The sequence below is a fragment of the Copadichromis virginalis genome, linkage group LG23 (assembly GCF_057382275.1).
Source record: "Copadichromis virginalis isolate Kocher_CV1m ecotype Utaka linkage group LG23, C_Virginalis_male_GT1.1, whole genome shotgun sequence".
In the NCBI taxonomy this organism is placed as follows: Eukaryota; Metazoa; Chordata; class Actinopteri; order Cichliformes; family Cichlidae; genus Copadichromis; species Copadichromis virginalis.
Window position 1 is genome coordinate 21833110 of NC_140639.1, and position 26033 is coordinate 21859142.

Below are 26033 nucleotides of genomic sequence, written 5' to 3' on the forward strand. Positions count from 1 at the left end.
AAGTTTCTCACACGTGTGGAGCTGCAGTGACCTTGCTGAGATAAAGCTGCTGCTGCTGCTGTGGGCTGACGGAGGAACCTTGGTGGAGGTTCCACGCCTGACGTTAACGCCGACAGGGGACCGGCTTCCTATAGAGACCGACCCTCCCACCCTCCTCCCTCTTTCCTGAGTCATCACGGCTCCGTAGCTGTCCCTCATCTCTAGCGCCGCCCACCAGCACCGCCTCCGCTTCAGAAACCGCAGGGGTTTGTCCCCTAAGCGACCCCTCCCATCTCCTCCTCCCATTGGTCTGCTCCTCCCCTCCTCCCCTCCCACCTCTATCACTCCTCTGTATCCCCTCTCTTCCTCTTCCTCCATCCTCTGTCCTCACTGCGAGCGTGTTTGAATTAGAGGACGAAGACGCAGAGGAAGAGCGTTTGGGAGCACATGCTTCCTGACAGGAGAGAGGGGGGAGGCTCGGCTTCTCCCTCCCCTCTTTTCCCTCCACAGCTGGAGGAAAAGATGTGAGGAGCACAGAGGAGCGGAGGACCACCTGACTGTCTGTCTGTCTGCCTGTCTGTCTGCCGGCATGCTGAGGAAACTGGTCTGCAGGCGGATCTGCTCCTGTAAGCTCCTCTTCCTCTGGACTAAATCAAATATCGATATCGATTCGCAGCCGTGATCGGTGATGAAGGTGCGGTGCGGGTACAGCTGTGATTCCAGGGGGAACGCGTGTGCCTGGTCTCGATCGTAAACACAGCAGGATTTTGTCTTTTCCTGGCCTGCTCTCTGCTGGATTGTTGTGTGGACAATGCATAGGAAGTGATGTGTGTTAGGGTTCAGGTCAGGAAGCTGCAGGAGCAAGTGTGATGAGTAAACACTGAAACTTTTAATCTACTTGTGTGTGATCAGAGTGGAAGGACGAGCTGATAAAAACTCAGCCGTGAAGGTTAAATCTGATGTGAAAGGCTTCATTCTGTCGCCCATCCTCCTCTGATTCTGTAAATGATGTCTGTGGTGCACTTTGAGGGCTGTTGTCACCTCGTTTTCTTTGTCTCTGGCATTTGTAAGAATCCTCACACAAGTACAGTAAGTAACTTCTGAAATCCACCGAGGGCCTGTTTACTCTTATGTTTATGGTCACGTCTGTTCCTTTACTTAACAGGCAGAGGTTAGAACTGAAGAATTATGAGGCTTGATTCAAAGCTGTGCTTCTTTAGGTTGTGGCTAAAATGTAACCTCAGTGGTTCACTGTTAGCCAGGTGGATGTTTGGACTGATGCACTGAAATTGTCGTCTTTTCTGTACCGTTTGGTAACAATCTTTTATTTTCATGTAAAATAGCAGGAAATATTCTGCCTCAGACACATTCTCACTGCTGGAAATCGTCTGTGTGTTTCAAGAGCCTGTGCCTGTGTTGAGTTTGAATGGACTGGTACTTTTACAGTCATCTTCTACTCAGATTAAACACTTATAGTACTTGCTTACAATAAGCCTCATTCACCCACACGCTCATACAAGTGCTCTCTTTATTCTGTACCTAAGCCCTTTTAACCTCACACTCGAGTCATTATCTTTGCTGACATATGTCGGCATATGTCTCCTCCAGAGTTTCGATTAACAGATGACCCTCTCTGAGTCAAAGCCGCGATGTTTAAAGTAAAAAGAAAAGACTCCTGTAATTAGGAGCAAGCAGGTTAAAGACCGGCTAATGTCCGACCTGCAACATATGAAAACAGATTGTTGATCAGAAAGTAGCTTTACCGACGCAGGCTTTTCTTTTTTCCTTATGAAACATCACCCGAGGCTTTTACAAGGCTTTTTAACAGTAAGACAGCACACTGGTGATGATGATACCCCTCTCAGAGAAGCCGTGATAAGATTAAATTCATCGATCGACAGAAAGCAAAGCGCCGTCCAAACGTCTTCTTATGTCACGCTGTTAGTAGCTGTAGTTTCAGAGCTGCTGTGGCTGGATTTTCATCTGGTGCTAACATGTTTGTCACCGTCCTGGTCCTCTCTCGGTGTCGCGCTCTGTTTGTGTTAGCGTGCTGAACTTGAGGTGACAGGTGAGGCTGTGTTTTTCCCTCACACACACTCACAGTGTGTTATGCTGTGAGGAAGACCTCCAACCTGATGTCACATGACTGATGTGTTGGCTCAGCTCCCTGCTGCTCTGTGTGTGTTTGTGTGTGCGTGTGTGTGTTGAAACTCTAAATAATGAAAAAGGATTGATTGCTGGCCTGGCAGATTCCTGTGCTGAGGGGGGCTCACGTGGCGCTCTGGCGTCCACCGCAGGAGACATCTGCACAGGGCTGGGCCTCTTTCAGCTGCTTCTTGTTGCTGTATTTTGGTTCAATTACTGATCAGTTCAAATGTAATAGATTATATTTATAATGATTAGAGGTGAAACAGATGGTTTGCTGGATATTCTCCAGATCTGGCCCCTGAATTGTGAGGATTTGTTGCCTGTTTGTTTTACATGACAGGAAGAGAAGACAAAGACATCGCCATGTGCTCTGCTCATTTCCACACCCACAATCTTTACTCTCAGAAAACTGGTTTTAATTAGTAATTAGATTACATGTAAGTTTTATTTAAAAGAACAATGTAAAATATTTAATTTAGTGGAATCTGATCAAATGAAATGTACTATTTAGCATATATTCAGTTTATACCAAACACATTTCCCTTAATGATTAATTTTGATAATATATATTTCAGCTGCATTTTACTCAGAATGATTGTTTCCTGTTTCTAAAGGGCAACAAATTATTTTATTAGTGTATTCATTTACTATGCTACCGTAGCTTTGCATGGTTCACAATTCAAAATAATCCATACTTGTCTTATACTGGGCTGTCATGCTTTAGCTCCTCCTCTAACGTTTTTTACTTTCAAAACGGGGCCTTGTAAACAGCAGGTAGGTGTCTGTATAATTAGGGATATATGCTTCTTTTTTTGGGATCAGTCTCATGTTCAGATCCTAGAGTAGAAAAAAACTGAGCACGTAAAGAACTTTGAGGCTCAGTGGGTTTATGTGTACATACACTGACATCATTAATTAAATATATATTTGGCATTATAGCAGTGTGTAACTAGCTGGACTAAAACATTTGTTTGTTAAAGATAAGTAATAAAAATACTCAGTATGACCCGTGTCCATTTATCATATCTATAATGATGTATGACAGCAACAAATATTCACATTGGAGAGTCTGAAACCAGCGGATTGTCTCATAAATGATCATTTGTATGCGATAATGTGTCAGTATCAAGCAGGGGAGATAAGGGAAACCATCAGTGTGACTCTCTGATGAAGCAAAGCTTTTATTTGTTTATAATAATCATAAAATCTGAGAGTGTGGAGGATAAATGTAGTCAGTTTTCAGATGGTTGCCCTGAGGATGTGAGTCGGTCCTCCTGTGGTCGCTCTGGCTGGGAACACAGGGCTAATTGTTGTCTTTATTGTCAGGGCATTGTGTCTCTGACCTGCTGCCCTCCTCGCCATTACCAGCTCGCTAATTCGGTGTTACAGGAATGCGAGTTATGCCCTCTGCGTCAGCTGAAGTCCAATCGCAGAAATGTCAGAGTCCTCCTGCTGCGCCGCATTGTTTGGATGCTCAGCAGTGGCGTTTTTCTTTGTGAGAACTTTGTTGTTCAGTCACATGACTGTCCCTCTCTTTTCTTCCTCCCCAACAGACAAGAACTTCGAGGACGATGACTCGGTGGACGGCGGCCGCTCCTCGTCCTCGTCCAAAGGAACCTCGCTGTCCGGGAGGAAGGCGGTGAGCATGGGTTCATTTCAACGCCCTGCCCCCGGCAGCAAGTCTGCAGGTCAGAACCACCGCATCGCCACCCAAATTTATTCATGAGGATGTAAAAAAAAAATAAGATGACAGTTTTTGCGTTTTGTGGATCTGTAATTCTTTCTGCTGTGTTTTCTGCAGGGAGGGACGGGTCCAGTGCTGGAGCCGTGGATGAGGAGGACTTCATCCAGGCGTTTGAAGATGTTCCCACAGTGCAGGTTAGTACATATGTGACATGTACTTCAAACGGCTGACCGTCTCCATCTGCAGGGAGTAAGACTCCTGCTCGTGTGTGGACCTTCTCCTCTCTCTCTCCTCCATCAGATCTACTCTAACAGGGAGGTGGAGGAAGCCATGACGAAGATTCGTGACGTGCTGTCGGACGACAAGCGGGACTGGGAGCTGAGAGTGGCAGCTGTAAGGACATGTCCTGACCTTGGCCCTCGCCTCAGTTTGAAATATCAGTGAAGGTGTGTGTGTACTGAACTTTTTTTGTGCTCCACCAGCTGAAGAAAGTGCGTTCGCTGCTACTGGCCGGTGCACCAGAGTTCGACGGCTTCCTGCAGCAGCTGCGTCTCATGGAGGCGGCGTTCAAGCTGTCTGCCAAGGACCTGCGATCTCAGGTGGTGAGGGAGGCCTGCATCACTCTGGGGTAAGGCACATGGCTCACAAGATAAAAGAAAAGGAAAATAAAACCAGGCTGATCGTCTCCTCCTGCCTGTCATTAGTGCACAGCTGAAATGAATCCATCTGTCTTCCTCTCCATCCATCAGACACCTGTCGTCAGTGCTCGGCAACCGGTTCGATCACGCAGCAGAGGCCATCATGCCAATACTCCTCAACCTGGTCCCCAACAGTGCCAAAGTCATGGCCACGTCCGGCGTGGCCGCCATCCATCTCATCCTCAGAGTACGTGCGATAAAGCAGAGGCTGCGAGCGGTTTCGATGCTGATCACTGACTATGACATTCAAGGAAGAAAAAAGTTTAACTTTAAACCTATTAAATCTTCATCCATGCATGGTCTGACTTAGCTGCTCTATCTGATCTGAACATGTTCTCCAGACATAACAATGTTAGCCTGATGTCATAACAGGATGGATTTCACAGAAAATTTGATCAAATCACATTTCATGTCCAGAAGAAAAGACTTGACTGTTGTCAGATGGAACAAATTTCTTTTTAAACGAATTCAAATGCAGGAGCTTGTCTGTCTGAAGTAAATTAAGAGAGCTCCTTCTGCCTTTTTCTCAACAGCACACACACTACCCACGCCTCATCCCCATCATCACCAGCAACTGTACCTCCAAATCTGTGGCTGTGCGAAGGTGAGACACACTCACATTTTCTCTTTGATCGTTTTTGTCTTTATAATTGTTTCATAATATTTTAGTGTGGTTTTATTTTTTTCCAGTTTCTTTGAGTTCAGTTTGTTTTATTATAGTTTTTATTATTATAATTATATGTTTATATTTATCATTAATTTATTATTGTTGATGGTATTTTTTTTTATCATGTTTATTTTTGATTCATGTTGTCTTTGTTTAATTTCTTTTTATCTGTATATGTAGTATTGTGTTTTTAGTTTTTTCCTTTATTTTTGTGTTTTCTATATTTTGTTTTTGTTTTCATACATATGTAATTTCTTTTTTAAGTATTTTTCCTTTTTTATTTTATAAGTAGTAATTTTTATACCGTAAGTCCGTATTATGTAAATTATATTATTTTAATACTTATTTATTTTCTTAATTATAAACATGTTTTATTATTATTATTTCCTCATTTCTTGTTTTAATTTCATCCCAGTATTTTCTTTTAATTAAGCTTTTTATTACATTTATATTCATGTGTTTATGTTATATTTTCATATATTTTATTAATATTTGTTTACATTTTAAATGTGAATTTATCAACTTTTTTTTCTTTCATTTCACTCTAATATTTTTTCTAATTTAGCTTTATTTTATATATATTTCAATTTTATTTATATTTATTTGTTTTATAATATTTTTTATGTATATCTTTCTTGCTTCATTTTTACATTAATTTAGATTTTAATATTCATGATTATTTCAAAAATAATTTGATTGCTTTCTTCCTGTTTGCAGGCGCTGCTTCGAGTTCTTGGACCTGCTGCTGCAGGAATGGCAGACGAGCTGTCTGGAGAGGTGAGGAAAAATAGAACAGTGGGTCAGCTGATGGCAGGGGTTCACAGTTTTAGTTGGATTAATGGTTAGTAGTATCTGAGGCGTGCCTTCAGCACTAACTGTGTGTAAACTGTGGAATACGCAGAGAGCCATGCAGTAAACACAAAACAATAGCAGTGACAGTGATTTGTGGGACACTCGGAGCGCTACATGCTACCTTGTGAGGAAATGCGACACCGGCCGGGTCAAGGTCTGTCTCAGCGGTTTCCATGGCAATGCCGGGGGATCTCTGTCTGCCACCAAAAAGCTCTTTGTGTTTCCACCCGGCTGCTTCCTGCAGCCGCCGCCGCCAGGGAGAAACCCGAGCTGACCCCTCAGTGTCAGGGGAGCGCTCTGGTTCTCATCGATCACTCAGTCAGAGGCTGTCTGTGTGCGGATCTGAGTCATTGAGCTACAAATCAGTTTTACTAAGAGAAAGGACTAAAAATGTTTTAATTTGAGAAAATTAGGTCTTTGATTTGAACCTCAGTACCTTTCTTTAGGTTTTGTTATTAAAAAAAAGGTCACAAGCTGTGATCGTTTTACTTTTTCCATCAGATTTAAATCCACACTTTGTGCTTTATTTGGTAAAGTTCTCTATGCAACTGCCTCCTGTTGCACATTCAGCACAATCTGAGCAACATCCCTAAATATTGATTAATAGAGCCGTAAGAGACTAAAGTGCCAGCAGAGCTGATGGAGTGTAGGCTGCACAGCAGATGGCAGTTTAAAGGTCACTGCTGCAGTTAATGCTGGGGCGTGTGCAGGCTGCGACTCTTCCTGTCATTACAGCTGTGAGATAGTGCTGCATGCATGGTGGTTGAGTTTGACCATGCTGAATGACAGAGTAGTTTGGCCTGTTTTTATCTTCACTGACTGTACTTAATGTTAACGCCACTGAAACTTTGAGCCACAGTGATCTCAGTGGGACGCAAAAGTGGCAGCAAAGCTAAAGCAGCTGTAACAGTCATTAAGCTGATAAAATAATAAATATTAATAAAATATCCTAGATCAAACTTTAAAGGTTTTAGGGTGGCAAAACCCTAAAGTTTTATAAACGTTTCATTCAGCTAACCATGTGTCCCTAAACCTGCTTATTTTCAGCCTGAAAGGCTTTGGGTATTGTCGACACCATATATGTATGTATGTATAAAACACATCTTAACAACAAGGAGCACTGAGGATGGAGAAAAGAAATCAGCACACAAATAAACACGCGCATGTTCAAGCATTGTTTGCCTCTCAATGAAAGCAGGTACACGAACAGTTTTCCTGTTCTCCTCCACCTGCAGGCACGGCACAGTTTTAATGGAGACTATAAAGAAAGGGATCCATGATGCAGACGCTGAGGCTCGCTCTGTGGCCAGAAAGTAAGTCTGAGCGCACTCGCACCTTAAACCTACAGAAACAAAGGAAAAGGACATAAAAGCAGAATGTTTATCAGCCTGTGCCCTAATGGAGGTTTGTGGCCCTCTGGCTTGATGTTGCAGGTGTTACTGGAGCTTCCACAGTCACTTCAGCCGGGAGGCGGAGCAGCTGTTCCAGGGCCTGGAGTCGTCCTATCAGAAAGCTCTGCAGGCTCACCTGAGGAGCGGAGACAGTCTGATGTCGCTGCCCGCCTCTGACCGCTCCTCCTCCTCTTCTCAGGAGAGCCTCAAGTGAGACTTCCTCTCCTCCTCCCCGATTGATCAGTTTATTGATTAAAGTCATAAAGGGAGAAAAGGTTTTAATCTTTGTGGCCCTTCATCTAGTTTTTTGACTAACTCACATCTCTTTATCTTCTCACAAAGAGGAAAACACAAGGATGGAAGACTAGTTCTCACCCAATAACATATCTTTAATGTAGAAATAATGGAAACATCTAATCTATGTGTAGTTTTCTGCTCCTGGACTGATTATTGATCTTTTTGCTGTCATAGACTGAATAGAAATGACTGCATTAAGCGGTTTAAGCTTCAACTTGTCCTGTAGTCACATACAGTAGTGCTGCTGCCACACCAGCCCGCTCATTCGCTTCGAATGAATTTCTGCCTTTGCAGATCACTTTCTTGCTCCAGTCTCTTTCCTCTCTGTCACTTGACTCCTGTCTCATTAACATATTCAGGGCCTCATTGATCTTTGTGCCGTCCACGTCTAATAAAAAGCTGCTGTGTTGATGTCTGTGTGCGCCGCGGATGAGCTGTTTGTCACAGATGGTCTTTTTTTAAAAGATGTGATTTACAGCAGCAGAGAATGTAACTAATGTAACTAATGTAACTAAGCCGTCCTGCTGATGAGGTGGGACTGTGATATTACAGTGTGGTATTCTGTCACACATTTGAATACGTACAAAATGCAGTTTTTAAATGATGATTTCATTTATTAAAGTAAAATGTATCCAACCTACCTCGCCCTGTGTGAAGAAGTAATCAATTCATACACTGAAGAAGTGGCCGAGTCGAAGTCTGCACTTAAATCCGATTGAAATGTTTTGGCCTTAAACGGGCTGTTCATGCTGGAAAACCCTCCAATGTGTCTGAATTAAAACAATTCTACAGAGAAGAGTGGGCCAGAATTCCTCCACAGTGATGTGAAAGACTCATTGTCAGCTATCACAAACACTTGTTTGCAGTTCTTGCTGCCAACGGTGGAACAACCAGTTATTAGTTTTAAAAAAAGAAATCAGGAAAACAGTGAATACTTTTCCACAGCTGTAAATGCAGGTCAATCAGTGTTTCAGTCTCATGTCAAAGGGCTTTTGTTTTGACACAAAGGAGCAGCACTGGCAGATTTTTGGGGGAAGTCTTGAATGATTTTGTGACAGTTGATATCTCACACTTACCATTTCTTTGCTGTTCTAAACAAGCTTCTCTCTTTCGCTTCTTCCACAGTCGACCTCTGTCTGCAAAAAGCACTGTTGGGAGCAGCTCAGCCCGATGTAAGGACTGTTTGTTTGGCTCTTCTGTTCATTTAGAAAAACCTAAATCTGCGTGCAGCAGATGATCTCCTGTCATGTTTTCTTTGAGCTTTAAGAGGAGCACGTATTTGTCTAGTGTGTGTTCCTCAATAAAAGCTCTGTTATCACCTAAATGCAAGAAAATTCGATTTGTTAAAGCAAAAAAGGCACCAGAGGTGATCTAATCTGATCTGCCTCTGATCAAGTTGATTTGCCGTTAAACAGTTTGACTTTATCTGTCCTTCTCCAGCCAAACCCGCCCACACCTCCAGGATGCCGGCTGCCGCCTCCTCCCCCGGCTCACTCCAGCGCTCCCGCAGCGACGTGGACGTAAACGCTGCGGCCAGCGCCACCGCCCGCACGAGGATGCCTGCCGTACCCTCCACTGTGCCGTCGTCGGCCTCGCCCTTCAGCTCTGCCTCGGCGCTGCCTCCTGGATCCTACGCTTCACTGGGTGAGACAGCCGCTCACGTTGCAGTTATCCTGCTCCACACTCTGCTGTTGCTTCTAGCTGCAAACTGGACCAGCAGCTCCACTTATAGCAACGTATTTAACCTAAAAGCACGACCACGAGCACAGGCCGATTTATGCAAAAATCACAGAGCACACTTTATAAAAACAAAAAACAAAAAGATGGCTCAAAAGTTCACACAACAAAAACTAAAATAACAGTTTGTAGTAAAAAAATCACCATCTGCTGTTTGGTGCTAATGAAACCCAAACAAATACTTTGAATAATTGCATTTATTCAGCTTCAGATTCTGCTGCTTTTTATATAATTTGATGTCTTTCAGGCAGGAGGTCTTATGATCAGGATCAAGATGCTATTTCTATTTTTTCATTATATAATTGTCATGTTGGCTGATAATACGATTACTGAATCAATCTCAAATAAATAAATTGGTGTGGGCCGTTCATGCATTTGTCTCAGGTTGATCTGATCTGATCATAAGCTCACCATCCAAATCAAATTTGCTGTGTATGCCCCCCTCCCACTACCACCCCTCCTCCGCCCCTCTAAAGCCTAACCTGTTGACCCTAAACCCTGTTGTGTTTCTCCCGGCCTCGCTCGCTTGTCAGACGGTTCGTGGTCTGTTAACGCAGACGGTAAGCTGTGTGGGTGTGGTGGGTGTTTTACCTCCATCAGTTCTGTAATGGTGGTCATCTGTAATCAGTGCATGGACTGTCTGTGCATGGTTTACTCCAGTTTCTCACACATGCACACACACACACCTGGAAAACTACCAACCTGTGCGGTTACAAAGACAAATATGATGACAGAGTTACAAAGTAGCCGTAGCTTCTGCTTTGACTCTGAAGTTGTTTTACGATCACATGCAGTTTTTCCTTGCTTGAGAACAGAGTCAGCTGATTGTGTAAATAACTGATTCTGCTCCTCAGCTGTAGTTTTGACATTTGGATAAATGTAAAGCATTAGAATGAAAAAATCAGCGTTTCCTGTCCTGAGAAGTGCAGTGTTAGTCCTCTGTTAGTCGGCCTGCAAACAGCTCAGACTTCACTGACTCTGAAGTCCCGCTCTGGCTGTCAGTACGTGGAGGCTTGAACTGCTCTCCATGTGGTCAGTAAACAAAATACCTTCCTGTGCTGGTGTCGGTAGGGTTTCATCCTGTAATTCACATCCCTGCATGGTGGTGTCAGATCTGTCAGAAATAAGAGGAACAGCCTGTGATGTTGTGGCTGTTGTGGCTCCTTTAACTCAGCCCTCAGCTGCAGAGCAGGCTGAATTCACTTCTTTGTGTCTAGTTTGAAACCAAATAAACCTAAAACTCTTCGCTGTAGCCATCGTTTGAGCTTTACGTGCAGTTGTGGCTCCTTTTACTGTTCACATTAACCTTTCAGCCTGTGAGTAACTGACTTACAGATATTTTCCTGCTGCCTTTTTTTTTTGGAAGACTTCACAAACGTGCGTCTCTGTGGCCTCGGCCATGGTTAAACTTCCACAGTCTGTGTTGACAGAAAGCGAACAGAGAGACCGGCCTAGTTACTGATGAAGAAAGCACTTCATCGCTGGCTGTGACGCAGATGCACACTGTGGCTGAAGGCTTCCCGGGCACACGTTGTGATTGATGTATACTTGAAAAGACAACAGAAAAAAAAACACACAAAAGAGTCTCCTGATCCTCGCTGTGCCTCCAAAGCAGAAGCAGTGCCGACCTCCTGAGGGCACTGGTGGATGCTTTATCACCCCGTCTCTGTCACCCAGGCTCTGACACTCGTCTGGCTGTAACACCTGCCCATCAGCGAACATGGAGACCATGAAAAACTGTCCTGCTTTCTGTTTTCTTCCACTTCTTGGCTTGTGCAGCTGTTACGACATGGCCTTTGTTGTTCTATGTCAGAGCTCAGGATGTTTGTATCCACAGATTAGGGGAAAAAAGCTTTCTCTGCAGTGCATGAAGCAGCTGCTCAGACTTTCTAGTGATTCCTGGAAGCAGAGGACACACTTGCATCTACAGACATGTACAAAAGCAGGACTGCAGTCAGTCATGTGTCTCTGCTCGTATTTGATCAGGCAGACGAATCAAACAGAAGCAGCCCATAGACACACAGAGCTCCTAATGTAGGAGAGGAGGAGGTGATGGGGTGCTGAGTGGACCCAAATGTAGGACATGTGACCCAGATGGAGTTAGGCGGGACTCCCAACCAACGCCAGCTGTATTTACTATGTGTGTGTATACGTGTCTCTCCTTTACTGTGAACTTTATAACGTAATTGTTCCTGAGTCTTTGCACCAGTTCACTCACATTACAGCTCGTTAACCCGGAATGAAAGGTTGTTGGTGACGTGTTGAGACTTCGTCTGCATGACGCACAGATTCCTCTCCGAGTCTGTAAATGTTGTGGCGTCTTTATATCTCCTCCATCTGTTTCTGTCTCCACATTTGAATCTGGCAGCTGAGACATTAGAGAAACAATTTGTTCTCAGTGACCAATAAATGCTTGTCATGTGACCCCTGCTACCCACAAAAACACCTTTAATGTTACCGTCTGCTGTCTTTATGGATTTAAAGCTCGTGTTCATGGATGACAGACTCTGTGTTTCTCTGGTCTTCAGGATGATCTGTATGGTTTTCCTCCCTTCAGTCTCAGTCCCTCTGTTGCTGCATGAAGCACACATGTAGGAAGTGTCACAGCAGTCTTAAGACTTCAGTGTGTTTGAGCTTTTGTCTTCCTGCGTCTCTGCCTCTGCAGGTCGAGTGCGAACAAGGAGGACAAGCTCAGGAAACGGTCCGTCAGTGACAGACACACGGGGCCGGAGTCGAGGGAAAGTCGTCTCTCAGTCCCAGCGTGAGTAACTCTGCTGCTTTTTTAGTGATATAGATCAAATTTAGATATCAGTCTGTTCAAATACATAGAGAAAATATAAACGTTTTTCTTAAATAACATTTCTGTGACTAAAAAATGGATTTGTAACTGTTTTTCATACTTTTCTAATCTTACCACTTATTTGGAAACCTAAACAAAGGTGTGACAGACATATGAACTGGTTCACCGAAATATGTCTTCCTGTGTTTCAGCTGGGAGTCGGTCAGGCTCTCCCGGGCGTCTGCTGAGCTCCACCTATGGCCGGATCCCCAGGCCCACCATGGGCACCGGTGCCACTGCCGCCGCCACGGGTAGCACCTCCACCAGCCTGACCGACAAGAGCCGACCTCGAGGTCACCGCAGCCAGGGCTGCAGCCGAGAGACCAGCCCCACCAGATCAGGCACGGGTATGGGAGGGAAGACAGACACATTTAAAAATGAAAGCATTTTTTTTAAAACACAGGTTTGGGAGCATTTGTGAAGAAGTTCAAGTTAAAAAGTGGAAAAAGAATTACTGAAAGTAAAAATCTGAGAACTTGGTATAAATATGATGCTGTCTGAAACAGTAAAGCCGGTCAGAATTGGCAGATCGGACTCCTTGTATGTGAGTCGACCTGCACGCTCGACTGGAGGCGAAAGACCTTCCTGGTTCGTCTTCCTGATGCTAACACCTGCTGCCTCCCCCCTCTCTGTCTCTGTCTCGCTTGCCTGCCTGCCTGACTCACTAACCGTCTCTGCTGGGCTTCAGGTGTGTCATGTCTGCCTAACCTCTCTTCCCTGCACCGCTCTCTGTCTGTCTGTGTGTCCGCCTCTGCAGCCCGGAGTCGCATCCCTCGACCGAGCATGAGTCAGGGCTGCAGCCGCGAAACCAGTCGCGAGAGCAGCCGCGACACCAGCCCGGCGCGGGGCTTCTCCCCCCTGGGTGAGTATGGTATCAAAAACTGAAGGCTGAGACAATCTCAGACGTCTGTCTGACTAAATCCTTACTTTTCCTGCTTTTTTATCTGCATGCTCTCTGTCTAATTGTCCAGGTTGTGTCTGCTGGTAATCCTTTAAAGTGCAGCTAATTGTTGTCTTTTAAGTTCCTCTGTAAAATAACATCCTCACTCCTGGTCTCTCCTTAACTTTGCGTCCTCCTTCAGCGTCCCGCCGTCACTCCCGTTCCACCAGCGCCCTGTCCTCTGCAGAGTGCTACTCAGGTGACCAGTGGAGCAGATTTAAACAGATAACGAAAACAAAAGCGGCTCAAAGCTTCCTGCCTCACCCTGCATGGCCAAAGTCGACTCTGCCTCCTGTGGTCAGAGTGGGAAGTAATCAATAATCAGTCAGATATTGGAAACCTTTACAGAGCAATCAGATGTAGCCTCCAGCCACAGATAAACCTTAAAGATGCTTAAGTGAAGTTTCCCACTCTGGTGCACGTAAAGCAGTACATCTCATTCACCTACAGGGGGCGGTACTAAACCAGTCTGGCCTGGTCCTTACAGTCATAGCTGCCTTTGTCATGTTTATCGCTACCAAGGGTGTAACGGTTCTGAATCAGGGTGCAAACGTCCGCAGTCTCCTGCCTCCACCCAGTAAATCTGTCAGATAAATATAAGCTGGTGCAGCTTTAAGGTGGAATACTCTGTTCCAGAGTACAACATACTCACAAAAACAGTCAAGATTCTCTAACAAAGTTCCTCGTTTTTGTTTATTAAACTCATCATTATGAGTTGGGCTGTCGGTGGGCTGTTAGCATGGTGAAAGCTAAAGATGCTTCAAGTAAAGAGAAAACTGGGAATACTTAATTCATTATCAGCTGATCATGCCCGTGATAAAGCAAATACTTGCCCGTATGTTTTGTAATTAACCTGACTATGGATCAGGCGAATCGTTACACCCCTACCTGTTGCTATGAAACGGCTACAGGAAACAGGAGTTCATGCTTGTAAATATTGAAGATAAAGTTTTGCTTCTCCTTCAGTTTGGTGTTTTGTTTTTGTTTTTTTGCAGAGCATCATGAAGTTTATTTCTCTCATGCAGTTTATGGAGTTTGTTATTTTTCACATTTTTTAGCGAGCGCTGCTGGGTTTTACTTCTGGAGTTCTGCTTGTGTTTTGCATTTCTTTGTATTTGAGTTGATTAAACAGGCTGTTCGCTGCTCAGATCTGGACTTGTGTTATATTATATTACATTCAAACAGCCTCTCTGCTCATCACTGTGGGTTTGGTCTGGTTTAAAGCAGTTACTTAAAAATTTGCAACCTGCACAGGTAAATAACACAAATTCTTCTCATGTAATTTGAACTCATTAAATTGTCTGAATTCACAAAAACGGGACCAAGACTCACGTCACTGTTATTGATCATCAGTTCTACATGAAAGAGATGTTTCTGTTTAATATTGAGGCGTGCCTGTGGATTTTAAAGCCTCTAATCAAACTGCTTCTCCTCCTCTGACCTCCTCCCATCAGACCGGCTGTCCCATCAGGCTCGGATCTCTGCCTCAGTCAATGCCATGAGGATCCTCAACACGGGCACCGAAGTCGAGGCTGCGGTCGCCGATGCTCTGGTGAGAACAGAAAACTGTTTTTGCCTTAATGTGAATACAAATGTGAATCAAAGATGTTGTCGCAGCTCTTTCAGCTCTGTTAATGCCCTCTCTGCTCTTTCTCTCTGGACTTTGTACATTTCAGCTCTTAGGAGACTCGAGGAGTAAGGTACAGGTAGATCTCACCTGTCACTGCATGCAGAGCATGAGCTGTGCACATTGACTTTAACGTTTTAAACATGGATGCAGTGATTTGCTTTATTTCAAGTTGTTTTAGCTTGGTAAAAGTTGCTTATCGCTCCATTAAAAGCAGCATGTTGATATGGACTCACAAGAGAGGGGGGAAAAACCCCAAAGTAACCTCATCCATCTCATGCGATGACACCAGAAGCATCCATGAGTCTGCCTGTGTAGCTGCATGCTACTTCTTCTGACAGCTGTACATTTACCCTGTGAAGTCTCGTCTTTACACTTAGCCTCTCTCATCTCCTCTCTGATGTAGCGGAGGCCAGTGAGGCGGCGGTTCGAGTCGCCGGGGATGTACTCAGACGACGACGCCAACAGCGACGCCTCCAGCGCCTGCTCTGAGCGCTCCTACAGCTCACGTAACGGCGGCGTGGCGCCGCACTACCTACGTCAGACGGAGGACGTGGCGGAGGTGCTGAACCACTGTGCCAGCGCCAACTGGTCCGAGAGGAAGGAGGGACTGCTGGGACTGCAGAACCTGCTCAAGAGCCAGAGGATGCTCAGGTGGGTGTGCCAACAGTGGAAAACAGGTCTGAAAAGCTCCGCCTCTGCAGGTTTGAGGACTTCTGGTTGATGTAAAGGGGCGGTGGATAAGGTTTAATCGTAAAGAAACATGCTGGGTTATGAGCTTAATGTCAGGAGTTTAGAAGGGTTTAATAAAAGAAACCTTGTAGTCTTTGTACACTTCTAATCAACCTTGTACCTTGATGCTGGCAGTCAGCAGAAAGGTTAAAGCAGAGAGATTTTAGTGGTCAGTCCAGGCTGAGATCCAGAGGCTGTGTTTTCAACACACTCCTACTTCTGTTCAGATCTGTTTCAGCTACTGGAAATGCACTGTGCGCGGTTCAGGAGATGATCTCCAGCGAACTTGCTCTGTTGTAGCTATACACTGTATATAGTGATGGACGTGTATTCTAGTCTAAAAAGCCACACCCATCACTAGATACAAGTTTCTCATGACCCCTGGTCTTTTTTTATTTATGCAAGGGGGCGACTCCTCTGGTTTAAAACAAACAAACAAAAAAGGATATGAGAAAATGAGTGTGCTTCTCACCTCACTATTTTCTCTTCCTCTCAAAGTCGAGTTTATCTAATGAAGCTACAGTAAAGTAGAGAACTGTAATGTTTCCTGTTTCTTTACTCTGTCTGCACATAAAAGCTTTCTGTTGGCAACAAAATAACCGTGCCTGTTGTTTCAGTCGTGTGGAGCTGAAGAGGCTTTGTGAGATCTTCACCAGGATGTTTGCGGACCCTCACAGCAAGGTGAGACGGCAGCATGTTTCACACGTACTCTTATTAAAAGTGAAAGCCGACGTCAGAAAGCAGCAGTTCACACTTTCTGTGGAGAGAGAAGGGACAGTGAGAGCCGGAGGGATAAACCTGGGAGTTTGTTGTGACTCTGAAGCTGGGACGTGAGCGTCGTGGCTGATTTCACTGCTCTCGTGTCGTCACTAACAGCAGGACAAACTAACAGTGTGTGTTTTCTTGTTGCATGCCTCCTCGCTGCTGCGGACTCTAACAAACACCAGAGAGTAAGTGTTTGCTCTCACTCACATGAGAACTGTCTGCTGTCATATTTCACTGCGTGTGTACTCGTCTCAGACCAACATGTGCAGACAAACACTCAAACATCTCCTCCTCATCATCACCCCTGACTCTGTGACAGGTCTTCAGCATGTTCCTGGAGACTCTGGTGGACTTCATCGTGCTGCACAGGGACGACCTGTTGGACTGGCTCTTCGTCCTGCTCACACAGCTGCTGAAGAAGATGGGCGCCGACCTGCTGGGCTCTGTCCAGGCCAAAGTCCAGAAGGCTCTGGATGTCACGAGGTTAAGACTGAAACCTTTTCATCATTAAAGAAAAGTCCTGTATGCTTCTATCCTGCAGCAAATTAAACTCCAATCAACCAAACTCTGTGCAGGAAATAACACAAAAGAGCAACGAGTCACAGTTTTAGTAAAGGGGAAAGTGATCCTGTTATTTAATTTGATCCTGCAGGTGGAGCACAGGAGATATTTTGCACTAAATGTATTTTTTTTAAAGTTTATAAATTACTTTAGAATATGTGGAAATATAATATAAAGTATGTTGTGTGAACTCACTGAAGCAAGAGCAGCTGTTGTCAATAAAAAAGAGGGTGTAACTTCATCTCGTGTTCTGACCATGTTTTTCTCTCCTCCTTCCCGCCTCCATGCAGGGAGTCCTTCCCATACGAGCAGCAGTTCAACATCCTGATGCGCTTCATCGTGGATCAGACGCAGACCCCCAACCTGAAGGTGAAGGTGGCCATCCTGCGCTACATCGAGGCTCTGGCCAGGCAGATGGACCCGGCCGACTTTGTCAACTCCAGCGAGACACGCCTCGCCGTTTCCCGCATCATCACCTGGACCACCGAGCCCAAGAGCTCCGATGTCCGCAAGGTAGGAGGGCATGTCAGCCTCCGTCTTCCTTAAAACACTCCCCCCTTTTCATCCCTTTAAATTCCTCTAAATGTTTCATTTTTTTTATATTTTCATTTTTTTTGTTCTGTTTTTTTGTTTTTTTTTCATGTCTTAAATTTTTCCCCCTTAATGGTCCTTCCTCCACCCACCTCACCCTTAGACCCTTCATAACTGGGCAGGGGAGGATTTCTCAGGCCGAACCAGCACCATGGCCTCTCTGCCCGGGGAGGGCAACCTGGAGGAGAGGTGCAAGCAGGTAGATCCTCTACCAGTGAGCATGCGCAGCGTGAATAACCTCGTCTAACCCGGTCACAAAGAAGCGGGAAGCTGCTGTGAGCGTGTTTGTTCAGGCCCGCGTACAGAGGACATTAACCTGAGAGTGTGAGCGGGTTCTGTGAATGCTTTTCAGCACTAACTGCTGGCAAATGGTGAAAACGGTGGAGAGGTGTCTGTGTACCTGAGGTGTGTGCATGAGATGCTGCAGCTGAGTGCAGCTTTAAGACTAACTCTGCCGACCATTATGATATTTCTCTTATTATCAGGCATGAGTCTGACCTTTAACCTTTACAGTAAAACATGAAACATTCGAATCATTTGAAAGGAAACTGAGTGATAAATGCTTCCTTTAGCTTTTGCTTAACAAGTTCAATTGACATGCTGCATGTTAACAGAACTATTACTTTTATTTTTCTTGATATATTTTTTCCTCTTCCAATTAAAATGGTCAAAGTTTCAGAGAATCGCAGTCTTTGCACAAATCTCCAAAAGTTGATTCTGTTCCTCTGGACGCAGCGTTTTCAGTGAGAGAAATGTTTCGTCACTCATCAAAGTGACTTCTTCAGTCTCAGCTGACTGCAGGTTTCTCTAATCTTATAAACAGTACATTTGCATAATGACGGAAACCAGCCCACTGAAGGAACAATGGGCTGGGAGGTCAGTTCCTTAATCGTAATTATGCAAATTATCATGACCATTGATCAACAACCACTGACCAATGGCCATGAGTACCATTCACAGAGAGTTGGGGAATGGCTGCAATCACAGCATTGTAAGATGGTGACAGATGTACCCTTAGGCCCCCTCCTCGATTCAGAGATGGTCTTTCCCTTTTCACGTTAATGGCCTCCTTGACTCTTCGCTCAAACCAGCGTTCCTCCCTGTCCAGGATGTGTACTTCCTCATCCTTGAAAGAGTGTCCACTGGCCTGTAGGTGTGAACAGACTGCAGAGTCCTGGCCTGACGAGGTAGCTCTTCTGTGTTGTGCCATCAGCTTCGCCAGAGGTTGTTTGGTTTCCCCGATGTATAAATCCTGGCACTTAACAAAAGGTCAAATTGCTCCAAACTCTCAGTTTTTGGGGGTTTTTTTGTCACAGAAGTTCCATCCACCTGCTGTTCAAACCTTGAGTTTGCAAAGGGCAGCCAATCAGAAAAAAGCTGGCTTAATTGTGGACAAACTAAAATAAAATAAACAAAGAATATTTTGAACTGTAAATCATGCAAAGCCCAGAATTAAAATATGGTGCACAATAGGTCCACTTTAAAGTGGAAGCCAGGGTTATAATAAGTGAACACTGCTGAAGCCATGTTTACTCAGAGTTGATTTCTCTGTGCGAGGATTTAATCTTTGAAAGCACTCTCTCTTAATTTGTGGAGAAATTGTGGTACGGTTTTTGTTACTGCTGGACTTTGTCTGTTACTAACTGTTGAAAGGTTGGAGGTAAACAGGTTTACTTAAAAACAAAAAAAGGTCTGGGCATTAAAGCATGCTGATAAACTTGTGCATGAAATTGAAGGCTTTTATTCTGAAAGTCTGAAGGTCTAAAGGTCTAAAATTAACTGGGGACTTTTACTTTAAAAGTCCCACAACACTGAAGTATCTAAGGCTACGTTCACACTGCAGGTCTTAATGCTCAATTCCGATTTTTTGATCAAATCTGATTTTTTTTGTCTGCTTGTTCACACTGCAAATAAAATGTGACAGCAAACACGCTCTAGTGTGAACCCTCAAAGCGGCCCGCATGCACAAAAGACGACGTCACACACAACGTGCTCTGTTTAGACTCAGAGCAAACAGTATTGTTTGACTGTTGGCCGTTAATATAAAGACTTGTTTCGGACGTTTGTTTCGTTTCCCAATTTTGCTTTAAGTTATAAAGTTATTTTGTTATTTACATATGGCCTAATAATGATCCTTATTGCTGTTTTAGAGGAGCGGTGCTTCAAAGGATAGTTGCTGATTTCTGTCAGAATCTGCAGATTTTACAGCACAAATAAAATGTTCACATGTCTCTAACGTTGTCTTCCCAACAGTTTCACTGACATCTACACGGGATGGCCAGGAAGCGTTCACGATGTCTTCTCCGGCGCTGATAATTGGCGTCTGTCTTGTGTCACTGACATAAAAGACGGATTTAATGCGACATGACCATTCAAACAGCAGTCGCTTTCTAAAACATCAGATATGTATCGGATTCAGTACCACATACGAAAGTGACCCAGGATGGATTTGACAATATCGGATTTGTGCTGTTCACACTGTCATGCCATGAACGCATATGGGTCGCATAGAGTCAAAAAAGTTTCGCTTTCGCCTGCAGTGTGAACGTAGCCTAAGCGTCATGCAATAAATAGCTAGATGCTTTTATTTTGGAAAAAGTGAAACTGAAGCATCATGTAAAATTCCTGTGACTAACAGGAAGCTTTTATTTTGAACTACAGCATTATCTGGTATCATTCACGTCTGCATGGTGCTTCAGTGCGGCTGACTGTTGCAATAAAATGCTGCAAAACAATATTTTGTTTTATTTCAAACAGGTTAATTTACTTCTGGCTGTCCTTTATAACAGAGCGAAAGCTTTTCTTCATGTTCAGTGCCAAAATCAGTGCAGTGACAGTCATTAAACGTCAGTAAAGTGATGTGTAACATGTTTTCTTTGTGTGTGCAGGCAGCCCAGGTGGTGCTGATCGCCCTCTTTGAGCTGAACACTCCAGAGTTCACCATGCTGCTGGGTGCTCTGCCCAAAACCTTCCAGGACGGGACAACAAAGCTGCTGCACAACCACCTGAGGAACGCCAGTGCCAACAGCGGCATCAGCATGGTAACACACACACACAAACACACACACACACACACACACACAGGCTCAAATATGGAGATGTTTGCATTCAGATTCATTTAAACAACATTCTTTCAGGATGTTTTTTTAAAGATTTTATTTCCAGGAGGTCTTATTCCTTTATTTATTGATCTATACCAGAATATATTGATAAATCATCGTAGCCTGACCTTGATAACTAATATCGTAACACACTTTAACTCAAACAATAAATATGTCACATGGCTGTAGATGTTTGTAATTGACTTTAAGATTATTGATTAGACAAAATAATCATTTTAAAGAAGAGTTTTAGGCTTTTTTGTTGTTTGTGTTGTATAGATGCACAAACACACTTGTTTTGATAAATATAGTAGTTTCTGTATGTGTGCTGTTCCTCTTATCCTTACATCATCACAGCTGTGGCTTTCTGAATGTTCTCACATTAAATCCAGACACTTGTGTTTCATGGATCCGCAGGCGTCTCCCAGTAACTCGGCAGGTCGGACGCCCCTGCGACAGCCCAGCAGCCGCAGCAGCCCGCTGACCTCCCCCACAAACTGCTCCCACGGCGGCCTTTCCCCCAGGTACAGAAACGGCCCCGCCATCGCCACACCTAAAATTCAAACCACGTTTCCTGTGTATAATTTTATCCACACCGATAAAATTGTGGCTTCAGCAGTTCATCCTTCATTTCTGCCATCGTCCAGACTTTTCTTTTGAAGCTCAGGTTATAACGCAGCGGGCGTATTTCCCCGTGTCTTCTCTTTGTTCGCTCGTTAACAGAGGAGTGTAAAGCTGCACTGAGGGGTCGCCACAGAGTTTAGATGTTGACCACTCCACTGTGGAGCCATTGAAGAGCTCAAAATCAGAGCCAAAGCTCAAAGTCTAAACTTGCGGTTTGATGCTTTGTTTTAAATGAACGTCAGAATTTTAGGCTCATGTTCGGCTCCGTGCGTCTCTTCCTGAAGCTTCGTGTGATTTTAGACGTTTTCTCCTCTCAGCCAATCAGCAGGTTTCCTCACAGCTGTCATACTAATGATCCCTCCGCCTGTACTAACTCTGACTGAGAGCACTGCTTCTCCTTATCTTCCACTCTTTTCACATCTCTTCTTCTCTCCGGGCTCCTCCTCCACCTCTTCCTCCCCGGCTGGTCGCAGTCGGCTGTGGGGTTGGAGCGCAGACGGCCTCTCCAAGTTCCCTCCTCCACCCTTCCCCTCCCCTCTTCCTCCACCCACTGCCCACTCTTCCCTCAAGGCCCTGCGGCGAGCTTACTCACCCAGGTAACCCTTCTTCCTCCCCCTCCTCCTCCCTCCTCTGTACGGGGTTTCACAGTTTAACAGTTGGATCTGTCTCTGTAGTGATGAATGGATTTCTAAGCTTATTTTTAAAGATATTTTGGAGTTCTCTGTGAAACCTCGAGCTTCCATCAGTCTGTCGTCACCTCTGCTGCCTCGGTGCCTCCATCAGCTTCGTGTGTCTGTTTTTCTTTTTGTCGTCATGGTGACTGAAAGGTGGCTTTCCTTCTGTCTCTCATCTGTCCGCGTGCGCTCGTCAACATGCACGGCTCTGCACTTCCTGTTTCCTGGTCATGGACAAACCATCCCTTGGTACAAGATTTGACTAATTTGTTTGGCACGCAGATGCTTTTGTGTTTGATCCATGTCAAGGAAAATGCCCTCAGTCGTCATTCACAATCTTCAAGATGAAAATGGAGCTGCTTCATGTCGCTGACATTAAAGGGATCATAGGTGCTGTTAAGAAGAAGAGCCTCTGTACTTCCACCCGTCTCTTAGAGGGACAGTCCACCTCAAAGACAGAGGCACACGTTCTTCCTCTGACCTGTGGTGCTCTTTATTCATCTCCACTGTTTTGATGCTTTGGATATATTGATGATTAAATGTCCTTCTAGAAGCAGTTATGTGGGCAGTGATCCTCTGATTTAATCGACTGTTCCCACGCGTCTCCTGCGCTGATCGAGGTTCTCATTCCTTGTAAACAGACACAAGCCCTCAGTAACTTTCCAGTCATCTTTTTCGGCCTCTCTGGCATTCACACCTGCCAGACAGCGTTAACATTAACGCTCCACTTCAAAGTTCAAAGTTTTACTAGCAGCAGCTAACTGCAGCAGGAGACAGAGACAAGTTTCACATGTCCTTTATATCGACTCGTATCGGACTACTTTCACACAAGTTTTATACCCTCCTCCAGAGTTAATAGATGTGGACACATATCGACAGCTGAGGCTGACTGACAGCCTACACTCACTACAGATGATCAGCAGACAGAGCTGTTTGTCCTACAGTGGCCACTGTAGCTAGAATTACGCACTGAACATGTCAGGGGTAAGAAAACAGAACTCAGTTTCTGCAGCCTACTGACATCTAGTGGTGAGTTTTTACAAACTGTAACTTTAAAGTTTTTCTTAAGAAATTTATTACAAGACAAACAAAAAGTAACACAGCACAGTCTGATCTAAACACCAGTTTTCTTCAAACCTCGAGTGGATTAACTGACCACCAAAGTAAAATGGGGACAACTATTAGTTTGTAGGGAAAGAAAAATATTTATAGCATTAAATTCCAATTGCATACAAGAAAATCCTGCTTTGAAGATCCTGGATAAACATGATGTAATGGATGAAAGTACCTCTGTGTTTGGGGATATAAAAAACCAAAAAGCCCAAACAGGTCTGGAGTCATTACTGCTGAGTTTTCCAAATGTGTTTTTGGTGCTTGGAGCAGCTCAGGGCGATTTAGTGCTGGGGCCGACGCCTCTACAGCTCCAGGTAAATATGGATAACACGCTCTACAGGCCAGAGGAAAAACATGTGAATCTGATTTTGCAATGAACTCTCCCTTTAAGTGACGATCCCCTGACGATGTTGCCTACATCCTGTCTAAAATGCCCATTGGACTTGTCTCGTGCTGCAGCATGCTGGAGTACGACAGCGAGAACCTGAACTCCGAGGAGATCTACAGCTCGCTGCGCGGTGTCACCGAGGCCATCCAGAACTTCAGCTTCCGCAGCCAGGAGGACCTGGTGGAACCGCTGAGGCGGGACGGCAAGAAGGATGGCGTTATGGTGAGGAGTTACAGGGAGGAACCAGAGGGCAGATAACTGAAATAACTGTTAAACATATTCAAATACAGATTATTTTTTTTGGGTTGTTTTTTTTTTTTGGTCAAAAAGAAAAAAAAAAAAGATTATTTTATTTTGGAGTAAAGACTCAGAATAACTCATCTGCTCCGCTGTCACTGAATCTTAGACTGGAGGCGGGGCTTCCTCGGACTCCGAACCTCGTCCCAGCGGTGATGCAGTGGAGGGCGGGCGCACTGCCCTGGACAACAAGACCTCTCTGCTGAACACGCCGTCTCCTCGATCCTTCGCCGGCCCGCGCTTCAGAGAGTACAACCCATACAACTACACGGACGGCATCAGTACGATGGATAAAGCTGCGCTGAAGGAGGCGCTGTACGAGGACGCTGTGGAGCAGCTGCGAGAAGGTGGGACCTTAGGACAAAAGCTGTGCAGGAGTGTGTGTCCTGCTGCGTCGGTAAAGATTCAGTTTTTCTGTCTTTCCCGTCCCACTCTGCAGGCCGCCGGCAGGAAAGTGTGGAAAACAAGATCCTGAACCCCAAAGGTTTCCCAGGTAAACTCACCAGAAAACCTCAGAGGTGAACAAATTATTTATTTGATCTTTGTTCTCACTTTTTCTTAAAAACTACCTCTTTCCCCTCCACCTACAGCCGGGGCTGCTGAGCAGCTGGAGCTGGTCGGAGAGCTGCTGAAGGAGCTCTCCCAGGGCCAGGCAGGGGAGCGGGGCCCTGAGGAGCGCCGGGGGACCCTGCTGGAGATGCTGAAGGTGGCCCGGGAGGACAGCTTGGTGGTGTGGGAAGAGCACTTTAAGACCATGCTGCTGCTCCTGCTCGAAACGCTGGGAGACAAAGACGTGAGGACGCGAGGCTTCCGTTGTTTTTGATTTTTTTCCCCACTGCTGTAAATGTCCTGTGAGTGACTTGTTTCCTCTCGCTGTCCCAGCACACAATCCGGGCACTCGCCCTGCGAGTCCTAAAGGAGATTCTGAGGAACCAGCCCGCCCGCTTCAAGAACTACGCTGAGCTCACCATCATGAAGATGCTGGAGGCCCACAAAGACTCGCACAAGGAGGTGAGGATGAAAAAGAAACCAGAGGCCACTCCTCCGGTCTTCCTGTGATTCTGACCCTCATGGCGCTCCTTTCTTCTTTTGAAGGTGGTGCGGGCGGCCGAGGAGGCGGCCTCCACGCTGGCGGGCTCCATCCACCCCGAGCAGTGCATCAAGGTGCTCTGCCCCATCGTGCAGACGGCCGACTACCCCATCAACCTGGCCGCCATCAAGATGCAGACGAGGGCCATCGAACGCATCACCAGAGAGCCGCTGCACCAGCTGCTGCCCGACATCATCCCCGGACTCCTGCAGGTTTTTCATTCTTTAAATTTGTAGATGCTTTAACTGCTCATGAACACGCAAGATTAGCTCATTACTTGTATCCACCATTTGGGCTCAGGATGCAGGATGTGTGAACTGAAATGTATTTAATGTTTGAGTAAATGAAAACACTTAAAAATGGTTAAACTGTGTTATTACAAACACAAGAATACAATATGGTTAAAATCCAGAGACTTGTACAGGTAAGATAACCATGCAGCACACGAATAGACCGAGACTGCCTTTAGACAGTTTTTTATACTGAAATAAAACTAGTGTCAGTAGCACTCGTGTGTTTCATGTTGTACCTGAAAAGACTGAATTTAGACACATATTGAAATATCTTTTTAATTTCCTCTGCCGTATGATCAGCTTTATCCCAGAAATTATTCACACAGTCATCGGTGAGATAAACTCTTCTTTGTTTCAATTGTGTTGATATCAGTCTCTCCTTCTGCTGTTTCAGGGCTACGACAACACTGAGAGCAGCGTGAGGAAGGCCAGCGTCTTCTGCCTGGTGGCCATCTACTCTGTGATCGGAGAGGAGCTGAAGCCTTACCTGGCTCAGCTGACCGGCAGCAAGGTATTTCAGACTACACAGCTGAAACGGCATCCTACACGTAGAGACGATTCACCGCAGAAATATTAAGTCTTTAAAAGTACAGTGAAAGGGCGTTTGCAATCGTGCAGTTTGCCTGTTTTTCCCCTCTTTTAAATTCACTATTTTTGTGAGTAAATCTTTTTCTTGTAAGTTTGACAAAAGCTTTTAATTTTTAAATTTTTTCTTAATAATATTCAATTTTTGACAGATATTTGCTCTTTTTTCATAATTTTGACAATTTTTTCTAGTAAATCTTTCTCATAAATTTATCTGTTTAACAGTATTTTTCTTGCATGTTGTACTTTTTTTTTCATAAATTTCCCAGTGTTTTTTTTCTTAATTGTGAACTAACCTAAACTGTGTTTACCTGTTTGAATGTTGTCATATAAATCAAGTTTTGTTACAATAACTTAACT

The 26033-nt window shown here is 44.8% G+C and overlaps 1 protein-coding gene across 1 annotated transcript in view; it reads left to right on the top strand.

Moving 5' to 3' along the window:
* Positions 1-26033, top strand: part of LOC146680815 (CLIP-associating protein 1-A-like) — a 55235-nt gene that overhangs the window by 23945 nt on the left and 5257 nt on the right. Inside the window, exons 9-41 of the mRNA XM_085448910.1 lie at positions 3681-3815; positions 3929-4005; positions 4112-4204; positions 4294-4439; positions 4561-4696; positions 5043-5113; positions 5894-5953; positions 7264-7341; positions 7462-7629; positions 8842-8888; positions 9157-9360; positions 9987-10013; positions 12119-12214; positions 12445-12639; positions 13050-13154; positions 13375-13431; positions 14687-14784; positions 14909-14932; positions 15266-15513; positions 16209-16272; positions 16676-16839; positions 17208-17430; positions 17612-17707; positions 20397-20549; positions 21027-21133; positions 21707-21829; positions 23480-23630; positions 23815-24052; positions 24145-24198; positions 24296-24498; positions 24588-24716; positions 24801-25007; positions 25483-25599. Coding sequence (XP_085305036.1) covers positions 3681-3815; positions 3929-4005; positions 4112-4204; positions 4294-4439; positions 4561-4696; positions 5043-5113; positions 5894-5953; positions 7264-7341; positions 7462-7629; positions 8842-8888; positions 9157-9360; positions 9987-10013; positions 12119-12214; positions 12445-12639; positions 13050-13154; positions 13375-13431; positions 14687-14784; positions 14909-14932; positions 15266-15513; positions 16209-16272; positions 16676-16839; positions 17208-17430; positions 17612-17707; positions 20397-20549; positions 21027-21133; positions 21707-21829; positions 23480-23630; positions 23815-24052; positions 24145-24198; positions 24296-24498; positions 24588-24716; positions 24801-25007; positions 25483-25599 — 4094 coding nt within the window. The remainder of the gene's footprint in view (positions 1-3680; positions 3816-3928; positions 4006-4111; positions 4205-4293; positions 4440-4560; positions 4697-5042; positions 5114-5893; positions 5954-7263; positions 7342-7461; positions 7630-8841; positions 8889-9156; positions 9361-9986; positions 10014-12118; positions 12215-12444; positions 12640-13049; positions 13155-13374; positions 13432-14686; positions 14785-14908; positions 14933-15265; positions 15514-16208; positions 16273-16675; positions 16840-17207; positions 17431-17611; positions 17708-20396; positions 20550-21026; positions 21134-21706; positions 21830-23479; positions 23631-23814; positions 24053-24144; positions 24199-24295; positions 24499-24587; positions 24717-24800; positions 25008-25482; positions 25600-26033) is intronic.